Source organism: Onychomys torridus, chromosome 16 (genome assembly GCF_903995425.1).
Source record: "Onychomys torridus chromosome 16, mOncTor1.1, whole genome shotgun sequence".
NCBI classification, from domain to species: domain Eukaryota; kingdom Metazoa; phylum Chordata; class Mammalia; order Rodentia; family Cricetidae; genus Onychomys; species Onychomys torridus.
In genome coordinates this window covers 49,900,933-49,920,322 of record NC_050458.1, presented here as the reverse complement: position 1 = coordinate 49,920,322, position 19,390 = coordinate 49,900,933, and the positions used below count along the sequence as shown (strand labels likewise).

Here is a 19,390-nt window from a genome sequence, read left to right as displayed (position 1 = left end):
ATTGTTCTTTTTAGAAGGACTTTAACCCTCTAAAACCACCTTTGTTTACATTACTTTCTGGCACTGGAAATTCAAATTGCTTGTGTAGTAGCTGAACTGACATTGTATCTTGGAATTACAGCTGTTTATGGATTCATAGTTGTGAAATGTTAGAAATAAGTTTGGGGTCACAAAGAAAAAGACCACTACTCCAGCTGAAGTATCTTAGAAGGTATCTTGATGAAGAGGGTATGCTTGGAAGAGCAGGCTCCCTGAGACTGGAAGTGCACTTGTATTTTCTAAGGCAGATGGTGTCTTTTTCCTATTTTCTGGTTTCTGACCTAGAACTGGCAACAGGCTAGTTTTAAAAGAATTGGAGCAAAAGGAATGAAGGAAAGCAGGAAGCACTCAGCCAATTATTTCACTTAAGTTCCAGGAATATAGTAGAGCCTTTGTGTAGGAAAAGATTTACTTGGTGAGGAGATAAAGTATTTAAATTCCTTGTTTCAAAAACAAGGTTAGTTTTTTGTCTTTTTTTTTTTTTTTTTTTGAGACAGGATTTCTTTATGTAGCTTTGGAGATGGTCTATAGATCTATAGACCAGGCTGGCCTTGAACTCATAGAGAGGCCTTGAACTCACAGAGATCTGCCTGGTTCTGCCTCCCTGAGTGCTGGGATTAGAGGTATGCGCCACCACCACCTGGCTCAAACACAAGGTTTTATGTTTAGTTTTTTGAGACAAGGTTTCACTATGTAACCTAGGCTGGCCTGGAGCTTGTTATATAGACCAAGCTTGCCTTAAACTCACTGAAATCCACCTGCCTCTACCTCCCAAGTGCTGGGATTAAAGGTGTGTGCCACCACACCTGGCTTAAACACAAATTTTATAGTTTTGATAGAACTCACCTTAAAGGTTCCCTATACAGTGAATCTACCAGTGGGGTTGATGATCTCCAGGACGACCCTCTGGTTTGGTGATTTGCTGGGCAGTCCTTCAGTGTGTGGCATATAGTTTACTCAGGGTTGTCATGCATGACAGTGGAGAGGTACAAAGCAAACTCAGCAGTGGGAAAAGCTGAATTCTTAAGCAGTAAGTTCTCATGTTGAAATGCCACCAAGAAACCTCATAGACTCAATGTACAGGGTTTTTATTGGGAGATGGTGATGCTCTCTACCTAGCACATAACCAAATTCCAGACATATTTAATCCTAGTCATGTCTCACCAAGTTTAGGTATCATGTGCCATTCTTACCAAGAAATTGTAAAAACCCTGCCCAGATACAAGTATAAAAATCATGAAGATTCTAGCATTCTCAATTTAGACCTTGAGAAGATCCTACATTCAGTTAGCATTTAGCTTCTTAAATTTTTTCTTGTTTGTTTTTCAAGACAAGGTTTCTCTGTGTAACAGCCCAGGCTGTCCTGGAACTTACTCTGTAGATCACGCTCACCTCTTAATTCACAGAGATCTGCCTGCTTCTGCCTAAGTGCTGGGATTAAAGTATTGTGCCACCACTGCTCAGCTAACTTTTAAAATGTTTTAAATATAGAGGGATATGGTGCTGTTATAATGTTTATGTGATTATTTCCCTATTTATAAAATGGGAATTATGGAAATAGAGATGTTAAGTAATTTGCCCTGTGTGATATCTGTAACATGAATTTCTAAACAGTCTTATTAATAGAAACAAACCCAGAACTAGGTATTGGGGTGAATGCTGAAAGATCAGAGAAACAGAACAAGCCACAGCCAACCTGACCTTGCCAGTTTCTCATCTGATCTTGTTTCCTCAGACTGAAAGCCTTAGTCCTCACCCAAATGGATCTCAGCTGAACTGCTGCTAAAAGCTAAAAAGCTTAAAAAGACTCTAGTTCCTGGTCCTCAAGCCTCATATACCTTTCTGCTTCCTGCCATCACTTCCTGGGATTAAAGGCGTGTGTCACCATGCCTGGCTGTTTCCAGTGTGGCTTTGAACTCACAGAGATCCAAATGGATCTCTGCCTCCGGAATACTAGGATTAAAGGCGTGTGCTAACACTGCCTAAACCTATGTTTAATATAGTGGCTGTTCTATTCTCTGACCGCCAGATAAGTTTATTGGGGTGCACAATATATCAACCACAGATATCCAGGAATAGGATAGAGCTGATGTCTATGATTGTTTTGTTTAATTTTATTTAATTAGTTTTTGATTCATGTGTTTATATCCTTAGATTCACACCTCTCTGCCACAGCTACATGGGAGAAACAATCCACTTACCTGGAGTTTCTCAATCACATAGATTTTGAACATTGACCAAACGAGAATTCTGAGACTTGCATATTGGCTATATTTCACTTGTATTGGTGGTTTGATTTCTTTGGCTCTCAGGTTTTACAGTCATTAAGAATGAATCTTTTGGATGGTGGTGGTATATACCTTTAATTCTAGCACTCAGGAGGCAGAAGCAGGTGGATCTCTATGAGTTTGAGGCCAGCCTGGTCTACAAAGTGAGTTCCAGGACAGCCAGAGCTACACAGAGAAACCCTGTCTTGAAAAACCACGACCACCACCACCAATAATAATAATAATAACAACAACAACAACAACAATAATAATAATAAAGACTCTTCCTTCACTTTTTTTTCTTCAGGAAAATCTAATGTAATGGATGCACTTAGTTTTGTAATGGGAGAAAAAACAACTAATTTAAGGGTGAAAAATATTCAAGAACTTATTCATGGAGCACATATTGGAAAACCTGTTTCTTCTTCTGCAAGTGTAAAAATTATATACATAGAGGACAGTGGAGAAGAGAAAACTTTCACAAGGATTATCCGAGGTAAGTGTGTGTGTGAGAGAGAGAGAGAGAGAGAGAGGGAGAGAGAGGGAGAGAGAGGGAAGAGAGGGAGAGAGAGAATTTTAGTTTAGTGTCTTGATTACCTGCTCTTTCTTTGAAGTATGAGACTTACTAATCACCAGCACAGTGAGTAACAGATTCTTTCTTAGAAGCAAATAACAGAACCTGTTTTATTCCCAATTAAGTCTCTTGCTTAAGCATATTCACTTTTTCAATACTCTTACTGTCAAGTAACTTTTTTTAAAGATTTATTTATTTATTATGTATACAATGTTCTGCCTGTGTGCACGCCTGCAGGGTAGAAGAGGGCACCAGATCTCATTATCGATGGTTGTGAGCCACCATGTGGTTGCTAGGAATTGAACTCAAGACCTCTGGAAGAACAGCCAGTGCTCTTAACCTCTGAGCCATCTCTCCAGCCCGTCATGTAACATTTTTATACTTGAATATTTGTCTAAGATGAAAGAGGGAGCCTATCTCTAAATAGAGACATCATAAAACTTCTTTCTCTGCTTCTCTGTGCTTGTTTTCTTAGTAAATAAGTACTTTTTGGCATATATACACCTAAAAGCAACTTGAATAAAATGTTTATTTCTTATTATTTAGGAATTCCCTATATTACTCTAATAAACTATTATGGCTCATCTATAATAAGTGTATCATGAAAGGACTTTATAAAGTCATGAAAAGTAGATATGTATTTTATTGCTTTTACTTGTTGCTGTTTTCTTTCTAGTTCACTATGATAAATACTCCTTCCTTCCCTCCCTCCCTTTTTTTTTTTTTGTTGGTAACCCTTTAGTTTTACCATGTTGTGCATTTTTTACATTTACGAATTAGCATATGCATGTGGGTACATGCATGCCACTGCTTGTATGGAGGCTAAAAGACAATTTGTAAATCAATTTTCTCCTTTTATCACGTGGATTCTGGAGATCAAGTCAGGTCCACCAGGTGGGTGGCAAGCGCTTTTACCTGCTGAGCCACCCTACCAGTCCATTATGCACATTTCCTTACTATTTTGAGACAAAGTCTGTGTAGCCCTGGCTGGCCTGGAACTCATAAGGTCCACCTGCCTCAGCCTAGGATTAAAGGCGTGCATTACCACAGCAAGTCTATTATGCACTTAAAAGTCTAAAGACTAGATGTTTTCAGTAGCATTCACTTTCCCCAGCACATGCACAATGCAGTGCAGTAAAGAAACTGCACAAACCTAACAGACTTAATAAATAGCATTGTTCTGGTCTAGAACCTCTCCCATCTCTCTTAACCCAGGGGTCAGGTTTATGTAACCCTCCCTCCCTTTCTTGACAGGGTCTTGATATGTAGTTCAATGACCTTTAGCTCACAATCCTACTTAGGCTCTCAAGTGTAGACATTGCACACACATGCTACTATGTCTTACTTCACTATATTTCTAAAGTATGAAAAGTGTATTATTAAATTATATATAATTTTAGATATATAATTAAGTATTTCTTCATTTTATTACTTGGAGTAGTCATTGGCCAATTTTTCTCACCCCCTTTTGGCATTCATTGGTTCTGATGGACTCTCAATGTGCTGTTAACAAGCTCAAGTGATCCTCCTAAAGGTGCTGGAACTCTGGGCCATGTCACTGTACCTAGCCTTTGGCTTTTTAACTGAGAATTCTCCATTTCAATAAAAATTTCTTTTTTCACTGTATTTACAATTGTAATAACTTCCCCCACATGCAGAAACATCCTCTCTTTTCTCATAGATACCACTTTCTCACGTGTTATTTTATTTGAATATTTTGTTTATATCTCTAAGATACGAACTTTTTAAGGTAAAACACTTTATGTTCTACTGTGAAATAATCTTTAGTTTATAATACATATATTTGTTGAGTAATTAAATGAATTTATGTATAGGTATATTAGTTATGTTATTGTAAAACTACTTCAATAAAAACATTCTATAACAGTTTATTTTGTTTATTTTAGGGGGATGCTCAGAATTTCATTTTGGGGATAAACCTGTGAGTCGTTCTGCATATGTAGCACAGTTGGAAAAGATAGGCATAATAGTCAAAGCACAGAACTGTCTGGTTTTTCAGGTAAGTAGTTACACTCATTTGTTTCATTTGTTTTTTTGTTTTGTGTTGTTTTTTGTTTTTTACCATATTTTACATGCTGTTGTACTTTATTGTTACCAATAGGGAACTGTAGAGTCCATTTCTATGAAGAAGCCCAAAGAGAGGACTCAATTTTTTGAAGAAATCAGTACTTCAGGAGAGTTTATAGGAGAATATGAGGAGAAGAAAAATAAGTTACAAAAAGCTGAAGAAGATGCACAATTTCATTTTAATAGGAAAAAAAATGTAGCCGCAGAGCGGAAACATGCAAAAATCGAAAAAGAAGAGGTAAGATGTCACCAATAATAATTACATATTAAATAGAAAAAATTCTGTTTAAATTATAAGTTATTAGCCAGGCATGGTGGTGCACACTTTTAATCCTAGCACTTAGGAAGCAGAGGCAGGTGGATCTCTTAGTTTGAGGCCAGTCTGGTCTACAGAGCTAGTTCCAGGACAGCCAGGGATATACAGAAAAAGTATGTCTTGAAAAAACTAAAAAGAAGCAGACAAAAACCCCACTTTAATGGCTGTGGATACTAAAAGATTCCATCAATAATATAAAACAAAATCTGGCATTCAGTAAAAAAAAAAAAAAAATTTAAAAAGGTAAATAGTTTTTAATGTTTATTTTGTGTGTGTATGTGCAACACAGATCCATGTGTGGTGGTCTCCCTTTTACCATATGGTTTCCGGGGATTAAACACAAGCTGTCAGGCTTAGCAGCAGGTGCACTTACCTGCTGTACCATCTTGCTGCCCCAAGATAAACTTTTTCTATATGTCTGCCATATAAGACAGTACAGCAGAGGTGTTCATCACTTTTGGATCTTGACTCTTGTACATTTGTAAAAGTTACTGAGAACTCCAAAGTGTTTTTCATAGCAAATTGTATTGCCAATATTTATATGTTTTACTTATGTTTCAACTTTATTGATTTTTTTTTTAAATGTGCATGGGTGTTTTACCTAAATGTGTTTGTGTATCATGTGTCTGGTACCTGTAGAGGCCAGAAGAGGACAATGAATCCTCTGGAACTGGTGTTGCAGACTGTTGTGAGCCACCATGTGGGAGCTGATACTCAAACCCCAGTCCTCTGGGAGAGCAGCCAGTGTTCTTAACTGCTGAGCCATTTCTTCAGCTCTGTTTATTCTGTTTTAAATTAAAACTCAGTAATTTTTAATTGGTTAAGCTCATTTTATGTTAACATAGCTAAAATATTTTTAATGAAAAATAACTACATTTCCAAAACAAATTACAAGAACAACATTAATATGTTTTTATATTCTGTAATGTCTGGCTTAATAGAACAGTTGTATTCTCACAAACATTTCTGATTTTTTTTATATAGGTGATGCACTATAACTCAAGCTTTCCCCAAACCATTTCTTCATTAAGTATTTACTGTTTAAAGCCTCATTTAAATTGCTCTTTCCTCCTTTATATCATATTACTAATTTAGTTTCCTTTGTAGCATATAATTCTGTATAAAATTACCTTGTTTATTTTTGTTTGCTTTTTTAGTAGTCTCTGAGTCCTCTACCCTCTATTAGAAAAACTGGAATATAAGCTTTATAAGAATCAGAATGGTTTATCTCATTTTATTCTCAACCATATTCCCAACACATAAAGCAGGGTCTGCTGTGTAGCTCAGTAAATATTTGAGGAAATAAATGAAAGGTGAATGTATTACTTATTAGTAATATTGTTCAGTTTCTTTTTTTAATAAAGATTTTATTTATTATGTACACAGAAGAGGATGCTCATTACAGATGGTTGTGAACCACCATGTGGGTGCTGGGAATTGAACTCAGGACCTCTGGGAGAACAGTCGGTGCTCTTAACCTCTGATCCATCTCTCCAGTCCCACTCAGTTTCTTCATATTGCGAACGTGTTTATATGTTCTGTATTTTGTTAGTGAGAAGGGGTGGGCAGTAAGTCAGAACAGTATTTAGAGCATACCGAAATAGCTTATAGAATAGCAGAACTTAAAACATTTTCATAAAGACAATTAGAATAGTCCAGCCTCCTGATTATTTTTTTTACAATATCCTTGGCAAGCATCTGTTTACAAGTTACTAGTTAAATTTTGTTGACTAGGACCCCACCTCATGAGGTGGTGGCCCACTCCCTTGTTTTCCTTATTGCTAACACAAATGTTAAGAGAATTCTTCCTTTTCATGTGTAATTTAAAATTCTGATAGTCTTATTAGTTTTTATCAGTGTAAAAATTACTTCTTAGAGCAAGAATTTTACTTGGAATCACTGTACAGTGGCTAGGGACCTATTTTTTTTAAATATTTATTTATTTATTATGTACACAGAAGAGGGTGCCAGATCTCATTACAGATGGTTGTGAGCCACCATGTGGGTACTAGGAATTGAACTCAGGACCTCTGGAAGAATAGTCAGTGCTCTTAAACTCTGAGCCATCTCTCCAGCCTGGACCTATTTATATAATGCTCCTTTCACTTTATAGTAAAGAAGATGATTCCAGCAATGTTAAGGAACTTGTCAGACTTTCTGAGGACCCATGTTAACAGGTGCCACTTCACTGTCACAACCTGGTCACTGTGTGCATGAATGCAGACTCATTTCTTGGTTGCTGTTTTATTTTAGAAGTATATTAAGAAACCTTCAAATAATTCTACTTTTTTCAGGAATAATTTTTCTTGGATGGATGTGATGGTATACACCTGTAATTCCAGGACTTGAGAGATGAATAGGAAAATCAGGAGTTCAGGGTCATCCTCGGCTGCATAGTAGGTCTGAGACTAGCTGGGCCTTGTCCCTGTCTCCAAAAAGATGAGAGAAAGCAGGGAAGAGATAATTCTATGACAAATTTTGTTAGCAATGATGTGCTAATACAGTATCAAGTTCATGAACAGAAGTTTAAATGTGTACCCTTTTATCTTCTCTTGTATTTGTTTTATAGGCAGAACATTACCAAAGTCTTCTTGAAGAATTGAAAATAAACAAGATACAACTGATGCTTTTCCAACTATATTACAATGAGCAAAAAATTAATGTTCTGAACACTAAATTGGAGCATATGGACAGGAATTTGAGTGTTGTAAAAGACACTCTGTCTCACCATGAAAACATAATTAAAGCTAAGAAAAAGGATCGTGGCATGTTAACTAGACAACTACAGCAAACAGAAAAAGAACTGAAGTAAGTTTTTAAAATAGATGTTAGCAGTTAGGCTTTTTAAAAAGTTTTTTTAATGGCATGTATTTAATCTGTGTGTATATATGTGCATGCCAGCTCATGCTTACTGCAGTATGCATGTGGAGGCCAGAGGACAACCTACAGAAGTCAGTTCTCTCCTTCTACCATGTGGGTTCTTGGAATTGAACTCAGGTTAATTTTGTCAGCAAGTAACTCTACCCACTGAGTCATTTCTCTGGTCTGGTAGTTGAGTTTCATGATACTTGAGAAAGTATAATTGACACTTTAGGAGATAATATGGTTGGGGAGACAGTACTGGCGACTGAACTTAGACCTTCACACTTGGTAGGCAAGTACTTTACCACTGAGCTATATTCCTAGCCTACAAATTAACTTTTAAAAATTTGTATTTATTTATTTTGTTGTATTGTTTTGTTCTTTTATTGTTTTTGTTTTGAGACATAGTCTCATGTGTAGCTAGCCCTGACTGCCCTCAAACACAGGGATCTGCCTGCTTCTGATTCCTGAATGCTGGGATAAAAAGTGTACACCACCATCCTGGTGGAAATTGAGTTTATAAAATGTACATTTTAGTTTGGATGCCTCTAGATATGCAGATAATTATAAGTATGGTACCTTTCTTTCATATTCCCATGCTGTTTTTCTTACTACTAACATATTGCATTAATTTTGTATTTTAAAAACAGCAAGAAGGTGCCGTACCATACAACAGGGCCCACATGGGAGGTTTATTGGGGGAAGGGCAGAGAAAGGGCAGAGACCCACCCCTGGGGACAACAACAAAGGAAGAGAAAGAGAGAGACGGGAGATGTACAAAGCCTGCTTTTTATAAGAAAACATTTATAAGGAAACATAGTGAATGCACACAGGGAGTGCTCATAGTGGCTGCAGTTATATCTTGTTAGGACCCTAATGGCAGTCCAGTACAGATGTCTAAAATGCTAACATTCCTCCCTTTTGTTTATTATAAAAAGGTGAGGAGTTAGAAAGGGGTAGCAGGTGAGGCGAGGATGAGGGCACCATTTTCTCAAGACTGCTTCCTGCTGGCCTGCGAGGAGGGCAGTGGGGGGGGGCATTGGTCATCTTTGGGGGACCTGAGAAAACTAGGGTGCTGGCCACATCCTGGGGTAGCTGGCTGTTTCACTTCGCTGTCCAGGCTCTGTGGAACCATCTAGCACTGCTTGGACCTGGCATGATGCTGTTCAGATGGATTCAAGTCAACTCCCAGGAGCTCACAAATCATCAGCCCAAATGGAGGAGAGCCACGTGGTTGCTGTTAATAGTTACATGCACATACACATAGAAGTAAATAGAAAGGGAGAACTGATATGTGCTGAGCAAGACGAAGCTGGCTTCTCCATCTCTGGTTTGCACATTGCAGCAAACTGGACATTTAGAGAGGGAGAGCGACAGACACAAGGTCTTGGAGCAAAGAAAAAGAAAGTGGAGAATTCTTTCTCAGTTCCCAAACTGCCTGGTCCAAAGAATGGTCAGGGGTCTCCAAAAGGCATCCCAATGGGAGCAAGGAAGTGTATAACACAGTTCCCAAGGATGAGGCAGAGAGAAACCTTCAAATAATTCGAAGGCCTGAATGTTCTGGTGTCCCAGGGATCCAGGGAGGATCAGATTAAGTGGGACAGCCTGTTCAGTGGATCATCATCCAAAGAATAGGGACCAAGGGCTAAGAGCCTGAGAGAGACACAGTTGCCAGAACTTTGAGAAAAGCCAGAAGGTGAGGAGAGGACTGTGCTCAAAGAATGATCTAGGGAAATGATCAGAGGCAGGTAGCCCCACCAGAGACCTAATTGTTGGTATTGAATGGAAGGCAAAGCTGTCGGTGAATGAAAAAGCAGATTTATTGCAGGTGAAAGAGCAGATCCCTTGTGGGTGAAACAGGCAGATAAGGTCCTAGCATGAAGTGAGTCTGCCCTGCCAAGGTATGCCACTAAGCAAACATGCCACACACAGCAGAGTTAGTGCAAGAGGTTTATTGAGAGGGGGAGAGCTGAAGAATGAAAGAGTGAAAGGCTGCATCAGAGTGGGGACTTGAGAGAGGCATGCAAACAAGAGGAAAGAAGCAAGAGAGAGAAGAAGAGACAAGAGGAAATTAGACACAAAGATAAGGTAGAGGCAAGAGAAGAGACAAAGGGAGCGAGCTCTGCCTGGCAGGCACTTTTAAGGGTGCACATGCCATGGAAATGGACCTGGAGACAGGTGATGATGTAACTGCTTTGGCAGAGACTGGGCAGGGGAAATGCAGCTTACCAGGGAGGCACAGCTGCAGGCTTTGTAGCTAGCAGGAACTGAGTAGAGCCAGAAGAAAGAAGCGAGAAGGGCTTGGAAAAAGCTTGAAAACAAGGTATCCCCTTCCAACTATTGGATCGCTGGTAGAAGTTGCAAAGGTCCTGTGAAATACCAGGATATGGGGTGCTGGTAAGTGGCCATTTGGAGTAATATTAGGGCAAAGGTAGATAAGTTAGCTCTTAAGTCAGGTGATAGGTATGGTGGTAGGTGCATTTTTCATGAGTGAGATAGAGAAGATTCAAAGGCTGCTCTAGCATCCCAGAAATTCAGTGAGGTGTAGGCTAAGAGCCTGAGTGAGACATAGTCGCCTAGTACTAGGACTTTGAGAAAAACCAGAAGGCGAGGAATGCGCTCTAGAAATGAAGCCTCGCTCATGGGAAATGACCAGAATTGAAACGGGGGTGGTGGGCTAGAGGGGGGGATGCTGCTTACCCATTATTGGTGTTGGATGGAGAGTTCCAGTGATCCCTTAGATGGGAAAGTAGGCCTGTCAGGCAAAGTTCCAGCATGTTTAGACTGCTGGGAGAGCCTATCTGAGTCATGGAACCAAATGTTGTATTTTAAAAGTCACGGGGCCCACATGGGAGGTTTATTGAGGGGAGGGGAGAGAAGGGGACAGAGACCAGTCCCTGGGGACAAGAGCAAAGGAACAGAAAGAGACAGGAGGTAGGCAAGGTCCACCTTTTATAAGGAAACATAGCAAATGTGCACAGGTGGTGCTCATCATAGTGCGTGTAGCTGAGGATATATCTGTCAGGACCCTAAGGGCAGGCCAGTACAGATGCCTAAATGCTAACTATTAGTATAGTCAGAATGTATAAATCAATATTGATATATATTACATCCATATTTCATTATATTTTCTTCTTTTTTTTTTTTTTTTTGAGCTGAGGGTCGAACCCAGGGCTAAATCCCCAACCCTCATTATATTTTTTTAATGTCTGTTTAACATCTTTTTCTCTGGCCCAGCATACCACAGTATGTTTAGTTTTTTGTTCTTAGGCTCCTTTGGGCTGTGATAGTTTATCAGCATGGCAGTTTTGAAAAAATAATGTTCCCAGTTTTTTATAGGCTAGTTTTCTGAAGGTGAAGTAAAATATCATCCAGCATATTCTAGGCATATTCTGTGATTAATATCAACATATCACTATTCATGTTGACCTGATCACCTGACTAAGAGTGAGTTTGTCAGGTTTCTCTGCAGTAAAGTTAGTCCTTTCTTTTCAGCACAGCTGACACGGAGGTGAGAGTTTCTCCACTTTGAGGCAAGGTCCATGTGATATATTTGTATTTCTGCACAGGAGATTCATCTCAGTTATTTGTTTAGTTTCTGTTTGTTTTCCAAGACATGGTTTCTCTGTATAGCCTTGGCTGTCCTGGAACTCAATTTGTCGACCAGGCTGACCTTGAACTCAGATCTGCCTACCTCTGCCTCCTGAGTGCTGGGATTAAAGGTGTGTGCCACCACTACCCAGCTTGTTCAGTTATTTTTATATTACTATTTAGAGATGTTTCTATCTGGAATTATAACCCAATACTGTATTGCTTATTTTATTGCTTCAGTTATTCTCTCTATGGCCATTGGGGATTCTTTGAATTGTTTGCATATTTGTTGTGTGTTATTTTGTTTGTGTTCTGACAAATAAAGCTTGTTTGGAGTCAGAGGGTGGAGCTAGCCACTAGTTAACCATAGAGGTCTGGAGGTCTGTACAGAGAGGAACAGGAAGTGATAAGGCAGGGGCAGAGACAAGATCTCAGCCCTTTTGGAGTGAAGGAATGGAAGAGGAAGGAAGTGACTCTGGCTGCTTTCCTCCTCCTCTGATCTATCACATTTTATCCCAATACCTGACTCCTGATTTTTATTAATAAGATTAATTAGACTTATGCTTCACATCCCATCATTGTGATTTTTTTTCTGTGTAGCACTCTTTACTTTCTGGAATTGGCAAATGCTTCAGGCTCATCTTGTCTGACCTAGTCCTAACAACCTTCCCAGCTTTTATGAACCTGCTCCAGGCCTAGCACTAGTCACTTCTCCAAGGAGTTCTCTTTTTTAAAATTAGAGAATAGTATTAGGACCCTACATCTCCATGCTAAGAGTGTTCAATAATACTGTTCCTAGACTTGTCTCATCTGGCAGATTAGGAAGTATGGATATATATATATATAAATGTGTGTGTATACACACACATACACATACACATATTTCTGTATAAGTACTGGTCACTTACCAACTGTATCACTAGAGCACACACACACACACACACACACACACACACACACACACACACACACTTCTGTAAATCCATAGGTAGACATCTGTATTCATATCAACATAAACATGAACCATACTGATGTCTCCCAACCACATGGGTTATTGTGTCCTTTTGTTTCTCTTGAAACTCCTTTCTGACAATGAAAGGCCTAAATTCTGCTATTAGTTTAAGTGTTCAGTTTCAACAATCATTTACAGCAGTATCAGAACTGTCAGCCTATTTCCCCTTGAGAAATAATTTTACACATAGAATACAGTGCTTCTGTATAATTATCTTTTCTTTGTTTTTGTTTTGTTTGTTTTTCTGAGACAAGGTTTCTCTGTATAACTGCCCTGGCTATCCTGGAACTCACTCTATAGACCAGGCTGGCCTCTAACTCACAGAGATTTACCAGTCTTTGCTTCCTGAGTACTGGGATTAAAGGTGTGCACCATCAACACTTGGCTTAATTATCTTCTTTCAAAGTTTATGGAAAATTACTTAGCCTAGGGGTCTAGAGAGATGGCCTAGCAGTTGAGTGCATTGCACTTGGAGAGAAGACTAGAATAAAACCCACGTTTGGTAGTTCATAACCATCTGTAATTCCAGCTCTGGGGGACCTGACACCTTTGTTCTCCAGAGGCACCTGCACTTAGTGTACATACCTATATACAGATACAAACATGATTTTAAAGCTTCAAAAAAGTTGCTTAAGCCACCACTTTCACTTTCCATCCCACCAAGTTGTTAGATACATTTATAATACAATTAATCTTTTGTCACTTTTTTTTTTTTTTTTTTTGGTTTTTTGAGACAGGGTTTCTCTATGTAGCTTTGGAGCCTGTTGTGGAACTTACTCTGTAGCCCAGATTGGCCTCGAACTCACAGAGATCCACTTGCCTCTGCCTCCACCTCCTGAGTGCTGGGATTAAAGGCGTGCGCCACCCCGGCCTTTTGTCACATTTTTCATTCCATTTGGTATACCTACCACTCCTACATTAGTTTTTTTTATTATTATTATGTGTTTTAATTTTATACATCAGCCATGGGTTCCCCCCAGCCCCTCCCCTCCATTCCCATGTCCTCCAGGACCAAGACACCCCTGGGGATTCATTTAAACCTGGTGGATTCAGTACAGGCAGGTCCTGTCCCCTCCTTCCAGGCTGAGCATGTGTCCCTGTGTAAGCCCAAGGTTCCAAACAGCCAGCTCGTACACTAAGGACATGTCCTGGTCCCACAGCCTGGGTGCCTCCTGAACCGATCAAGCTATTCAATTGTCTCACTTATCTAGAGGGCCTGATCCAGCTGGGGGCTCCACAGCCATTGGTTCATAATTCATGTGCTTTCTTTCGATTGGCTATTTGTCCCTGTGCTTTTTGCAATCTTGGATTCAACAATTCATGCTCTTGCAGTCCCTCCTCTTTCTTGACAGTTGGACACCTGGAGCTCCACCTGGGGCCTGGCTGAGGATCTCTGCATCCACTTCATCAGTTATTGGATGAGAGTTCCAAGACAACTGTTAGGGTGTTTAGTCATCTGATCACCAGACTAGGTCAGATCAGGCTGTCTCTCAACCATTGCCAGCAGTCTACAGAGGATATATCATTGTGGATTTCTGGGGACCTCTCAAGCGCTCTGCCTATTCCTGGTCTCATGTGGTCTTCATTTATCATGGTCTGTTATTCCTCATTCTCCCTTTCTGTTCTTGATCCAGCTGGGATCTCCTGCTCCCCTAAGCTTTCTTTCCCTCAAATCTTGCCCTTCATTACTCCCACTGTTGTCCAGGTTGTTCATGTAGATCTCATCCATTTCTCTGTCATTAGGTGATCCCTGGGTCTTTCCTAGGGTCCCGTTTTCTAGGTAGTCTCCCTGGAGTTGTGTAGCAGTCTAGTCATCTTTGTTTTACATCTAGTATCCTCCTATGAGTGAGTACATACCATGTTTGTCCTTCTGAGTCTGGGTTACCTCACTCAGGATGATTTTTTCTAGATCCATCCATTTGCCTGCAAACCTCATGATGTCATTGTTTTTCTCTGCTGAGTAGTACTCCATTGTGTATTTGTACCATATTTTCTTTATCCATTCTTCAGTTGAAAGGCATCTAGGTTGTTTCCAGGTTCTGGCTATTACAAACAATGCTGATATGAACATAGCTGAGCAAATGCCCTTGTGGTATGATTGAGCATTCCTTGGGTATATGCCCAAGAGTGCTACAGCTGGTTCTTGGGGGAGATGGATTCCCAATTTTCTAAGGAAGCGCCATATTGATTTCCAAAGTGGCTGTACAAGTTTGCATTCCCACCAGCAGTGGAGGAGAGTTCCCCTTGCTCCACATCCTCTCCAGCATAAGCAGTCTTCTGTGTTTTTGATCTTAGCCATTCTGACAGGTGTAAGGTGGTATATCAGAGTAATTTTGATTTGCATTTCCCAAATAATTAGGGATGTTGAGCAATTCCTTAAATGTCTTTCAGCCATTTGAACTTCCTCTGTGGAGAATCCTCTGTTTAGTTCTATAGCCCATTTCTTAATTGGACTGCTGGGCATTTTGATGTCTAATTTCTTGAGTTCTTTATATATTCTGGATATCAGCCCTCTGTCAGATGTGGGGTTGGTGAAGACCTTTTCCCATTCTGTAGGCTGTCGCTTTGTCTTGTTGACCATGTCCTTTGCTCTACAAAAGCTTCTCAGTTTCAACAGGTCCATTGATTGATTGTTTCTCTCAGTGTCTGTGCTACTGGTGTTATATTTAGAAAATGATCTCTGGTGCCAATGCGTTCAAGAGTACTTCCTACTTTCTCTTCTATCAGGTTCAGAGTAACTGGATTTATGTTGAGGTCTTTGATCCACTTTGACTTAAGTTTTGTGCAAGGTGACAGATATGGATCTATTTGCAGCCTTCTACACATTGACATCCAGTTATGCCAGCACCATTTGTTGAAGATGCTCTCTTTTTTCCATGTACATTTTTGGCTTCTTTGTCAAAAATTATATATTCATAGGTGTGCGGGTTAATGTCAGGGTCTTCAGTTCGATTCCATTGGTCCACATGTAGGTTTTTATGCCAGTACCAAGCTGTTTTTATTATGGTAGCTCTATAGTAGAGCTTGAGGTCGGGGATCGTGATGCCTCCAGAGGTTGTTTTATTGTACAGGATTCTTTTGGCTATCCTGGGTTTATTGTTTTTCCGTATGAAGTTGAGTATTATTTTTTCCAGATCTGTGAAGAATTGTGTTGGTAATTTGATGGGACTTGCATTGAATCTGTAGATTGTTTTTGGTAAGATCGCCATTTTTACTCTGTTAATCCTGCCTATCCAATTAGCATGGGAGATCTTTCTATTTTCTGACATCTTCAATTTCTTTTTTCAGGGATTTAAAGTTCTTGTCATATAGGTCCTTCACATGCTTAGTTAGTGTAACCCCAAGGTATTTTATATCATTTGTGGCTATTGTAAATGGTGATGTATCTCTGAATTCCTTCTCAGCCTGTTTGTCTACTGTATATAGGAGGGCTACTGATTTTTTTGAGTTGATCTTGTATTCTGCTATATTGCTGAAGGTTTTTATTAGCTGTATCAGTTCCTTAGTTGAATTTTTGGGGTCACTCGTGTATACTATCATGTCATCTGCAAATAGGGAGAGCTTGGCTTCTTCCTTTCCAATTTATATCCCCTTAATCTCTTTATGTTGTCTTATAGCTCTGGCTAGAACTTCAAGTACTATATTGAATAAGTATGGGGAGAGGGGACAGCCTTGCCTTGTTCCTGAGTTTAGTGGTATTGCTTTGAGTTTCTCTCCATTTAATTTGATGTTGGCTGTTGGCTTGCTGTAGATTGCCTTTATTATGTTTAAGTATGTTCCCTGTATTCCTGATTGCTCCAAGACCTTTATCATGAAGGGGTGTTGGATTTTGTCAAATGCCTTTTCTGCATCTAGTGAGATGATCATGTGTTTTTTTCCTTTGAGTTTGTTTATATGGTGTATTACATTGACGGACTTTCGTATGTTGAACCACCCTTGCATCCCTGGAATGAAGCCTACTTGATCATGGTGGATAATTGTTTTGATGTGTTCTGGGAGTCTGTTCGCCAGAATTTTATTGAGTATTTTTGCATCAATGTTCATGAGGGAGATCGGTCTGTAGTTCTCTTTCTTTGTTGCATCTTTGTTTGGTTTGGGAATCAGGGTAATTGTAGCCTCAGAGAAGGAGTTTGGTAATATACTTTCTGCTTCTATTGTGTGGAACAATTTAAAGAGTATTGGTATTAAGTCTTCTTTGAAGATCTGGTAGAATTCTGCAGTGAAACCATCTGGTCCAGGGTTTTTTTTGGTTGGGAGGCTTTTAATGACTGATTCTATTTCCGTAGGGGTTATTGGACTATTTAAATGGTTTATCTGGTCTTGATTTAACTTAGGTATGTGGTACCTATCCAGAAAATTATCCATTTCTTTTAGATTTTCCAGTTTTGTGGAGTAGAGGTTTTTGAAGTATGACCTGATGATTCTCTGGATTTCCTCATTGTCTGTTGTTATGTCCCCCTTTTCATTTCTGATTTTGTTAATTTGGATGCACTCTCTCTGTCTTTTGGTTAGTTTGGATAAGGGCTTGTCTATCTTGTTGATCTTCTCAAAGAACCATCTCTTTGTTTCATTAATCCTTTGTATTCTCTTTATTTCTATTTTATTAATTTCAGCTCTCAATTTGATAATTTCCTGGCATCTATTCCTCCTGGGAGACTTTGCTTCTTCCTGTTCCAGGGCTTTCAGGTGTGCTGTCACCAGAACCTAGTCCTACATCAGTTTTTAAAATTTTGTTTACCTTAAGGTTCACTCTTGGTGCTATAAAGTTCCTTTGATTTTGACAAATTCATAGTTTAACCACTTAAAAAGATATCCTTCTGTTTCTACTATTCAGCACTTCCCCTCTCCCTTGTCCAACCACTGGCAACTATGGGTCTGCCTAACAATCTCTGCAAGTTAATTTTTAGAATTTAATTTTGAATGATATTTGGTCAAAATTACTTACCTTTTGGTCAGGCTTGGTGACTCATGCCTTTATTCCCAGCACATGGGAGACAGGAAGATCTCTGCATTCAAGGCCAGCTTTGTATACATAAGCTAATTCCAGTCCAGCCAGGGCTACATAGTGAGGCCTTATCTTCAAAATAAATATATAAATAAATAATTAATTACTTGCTTTTATATGCTAAAAATAAATTTTTAAAAATTCCTTTTTCCTTTTAGATCTCTCGAAGCAATTTTAAGTAAGAAGAGGCCTCAGTATATTAAAGCTAAAGAAAATACTTCTCACCATCTCAAGAAATTGGATTTGTCTAAGAAATTGATAACAGACAATGAAAAACAATGTTCTAAGCAGGAAGATGACATAGGAGCCTTAGAGGCAGAACTGGTTGATTTAGATGGAGCATGGAGAAGTTTTGAAAAGCAGATGGAAGAAGAAATGTTACATAAAGGGCGAGACATTGAATTGGAAAATAGTCAGGTGAAGAAAATGAAATACTAGAAACACGTTTCCATTGTTTCAGTTTCTCTTTTTAATTAGAAAAAATTTAAAGGATGACATCTGTGATAATTTGTTGAGATTATCCCTAGAATGTACATTGTAGGAATTAAAAATTCTTTAATCTATTCACAAAATCTAAATTTAATCTTGAAACTAAGCTATTTTTTTCTTCATATAGTTAGATGGTGTTATAAAATTTATGAGTTAGTTAAAGTCCAGTATTACCTGGAATTATACTGTAATAAAAGCTAGGTAATTGTTACTGTTTTAAAGAGAAAACAATTCTCTCTTGGATATTACATAAATTTAAAGATCAGATATATGTAACTTTGAAGAGACTTAATTGATAGAGAAAATTACTTAAGATGATTTTAACTGTTCAGTGATGAGTTAATAGTCAATGTTATACAGTAGTGTACAGGATTAAAATTATTAATCAGTAAAACATAATATAACTAAACTAAAATCATGTAACTCGGTTTTCAAACATTCTTTCAATGAAGGTGTCATTATTCATCTCTTTCATTGAGTTATGCTAGTCTTGTGTCATAGCATACATACACCACAGTCATTGTGACTAGTAAGATAGAAGAAAGTACCATTTTCTCAAGATTTTCTGTCAGAGACCTTATAGAGTTTGTCTTGGTTACTTTGTTGTTCTATCTAAAGAGATTTTCATATTAAGTTCACATATTTTACTTGGAGAAGATGTCTAATTATTATCTAATTTGTATAAAGATTTTGATGAGAACAGGATGTCGTACAAATAATTTCATTTAGGTGAGTAATATGTCAATGCTGTTCATATAGCTGGATCATTACAAAGAGCTTAAGGAGCAAGTAAGACGGAAGGTAGCCATAATGACCCAACAACTGGAAAAACTGCAGTGGGAACAGAAGGCAGAAAGAGAAAGACTGGCATTTGAAAAGAGGAGGCATGGAGACACTCAGGTACCATGGATTATACAATGGTAGCTTAGAATTATTCACAGTGTGATGGTACTCTTTTTTATACTACCTTTTCAATATACTAATGGATTTATATCAGACAAATTTAGAAATACCGAGAGGCTAGGAGCATATAGCTTAGTGGTAGAACACTGATGTCCTACATTTGACTTCCTTAGCACAGCAAAATAATTGGTGCACTTTTATAGTTAGAGTAGGCAGTGACTTTGTTTGTATTTCTGGAAAATGT

The 19,390-nt window shown here is 38.7% G+C and overlaps 1 protein-coding gene across 1 annotated transcript in view; it reads left to right on the top strand.

Moving 5' to 3' along the window:
* Smc1b (structural maintenance of chromosomes 1B) overlaps nt 1-19,390 on the top strand; it is a 78,276-nt gene that overhangs the window by 4,758 nt on the left and 54,128 nt on the right. The window contains exons 2-7 of the mRNA XM_036208957.1: nt 2,614-2,802; nt 4,788-4,900; nt 5,003-5,206; nt 7,854-8,092; nt 17,913-18,171; nt 19,003-19,143. Coding sequence (XP_036064850.1) covers nt 2,614-2,802; nt 4,788-4,900; nt 5,003-5,206; nt 7,854-8,092; nt 17,913-18,171; nt 19,003-19,143 — 1,145 coding nt within the window. The remainder of the gene's footprint in view (nt 1-2,613; nt 2,803-4,787; nt 4,901-5,002; nt 5,207-7,853; nt 8,093-17,912; nt 18,172-19,002; nt 19,144-19,390) is intronic.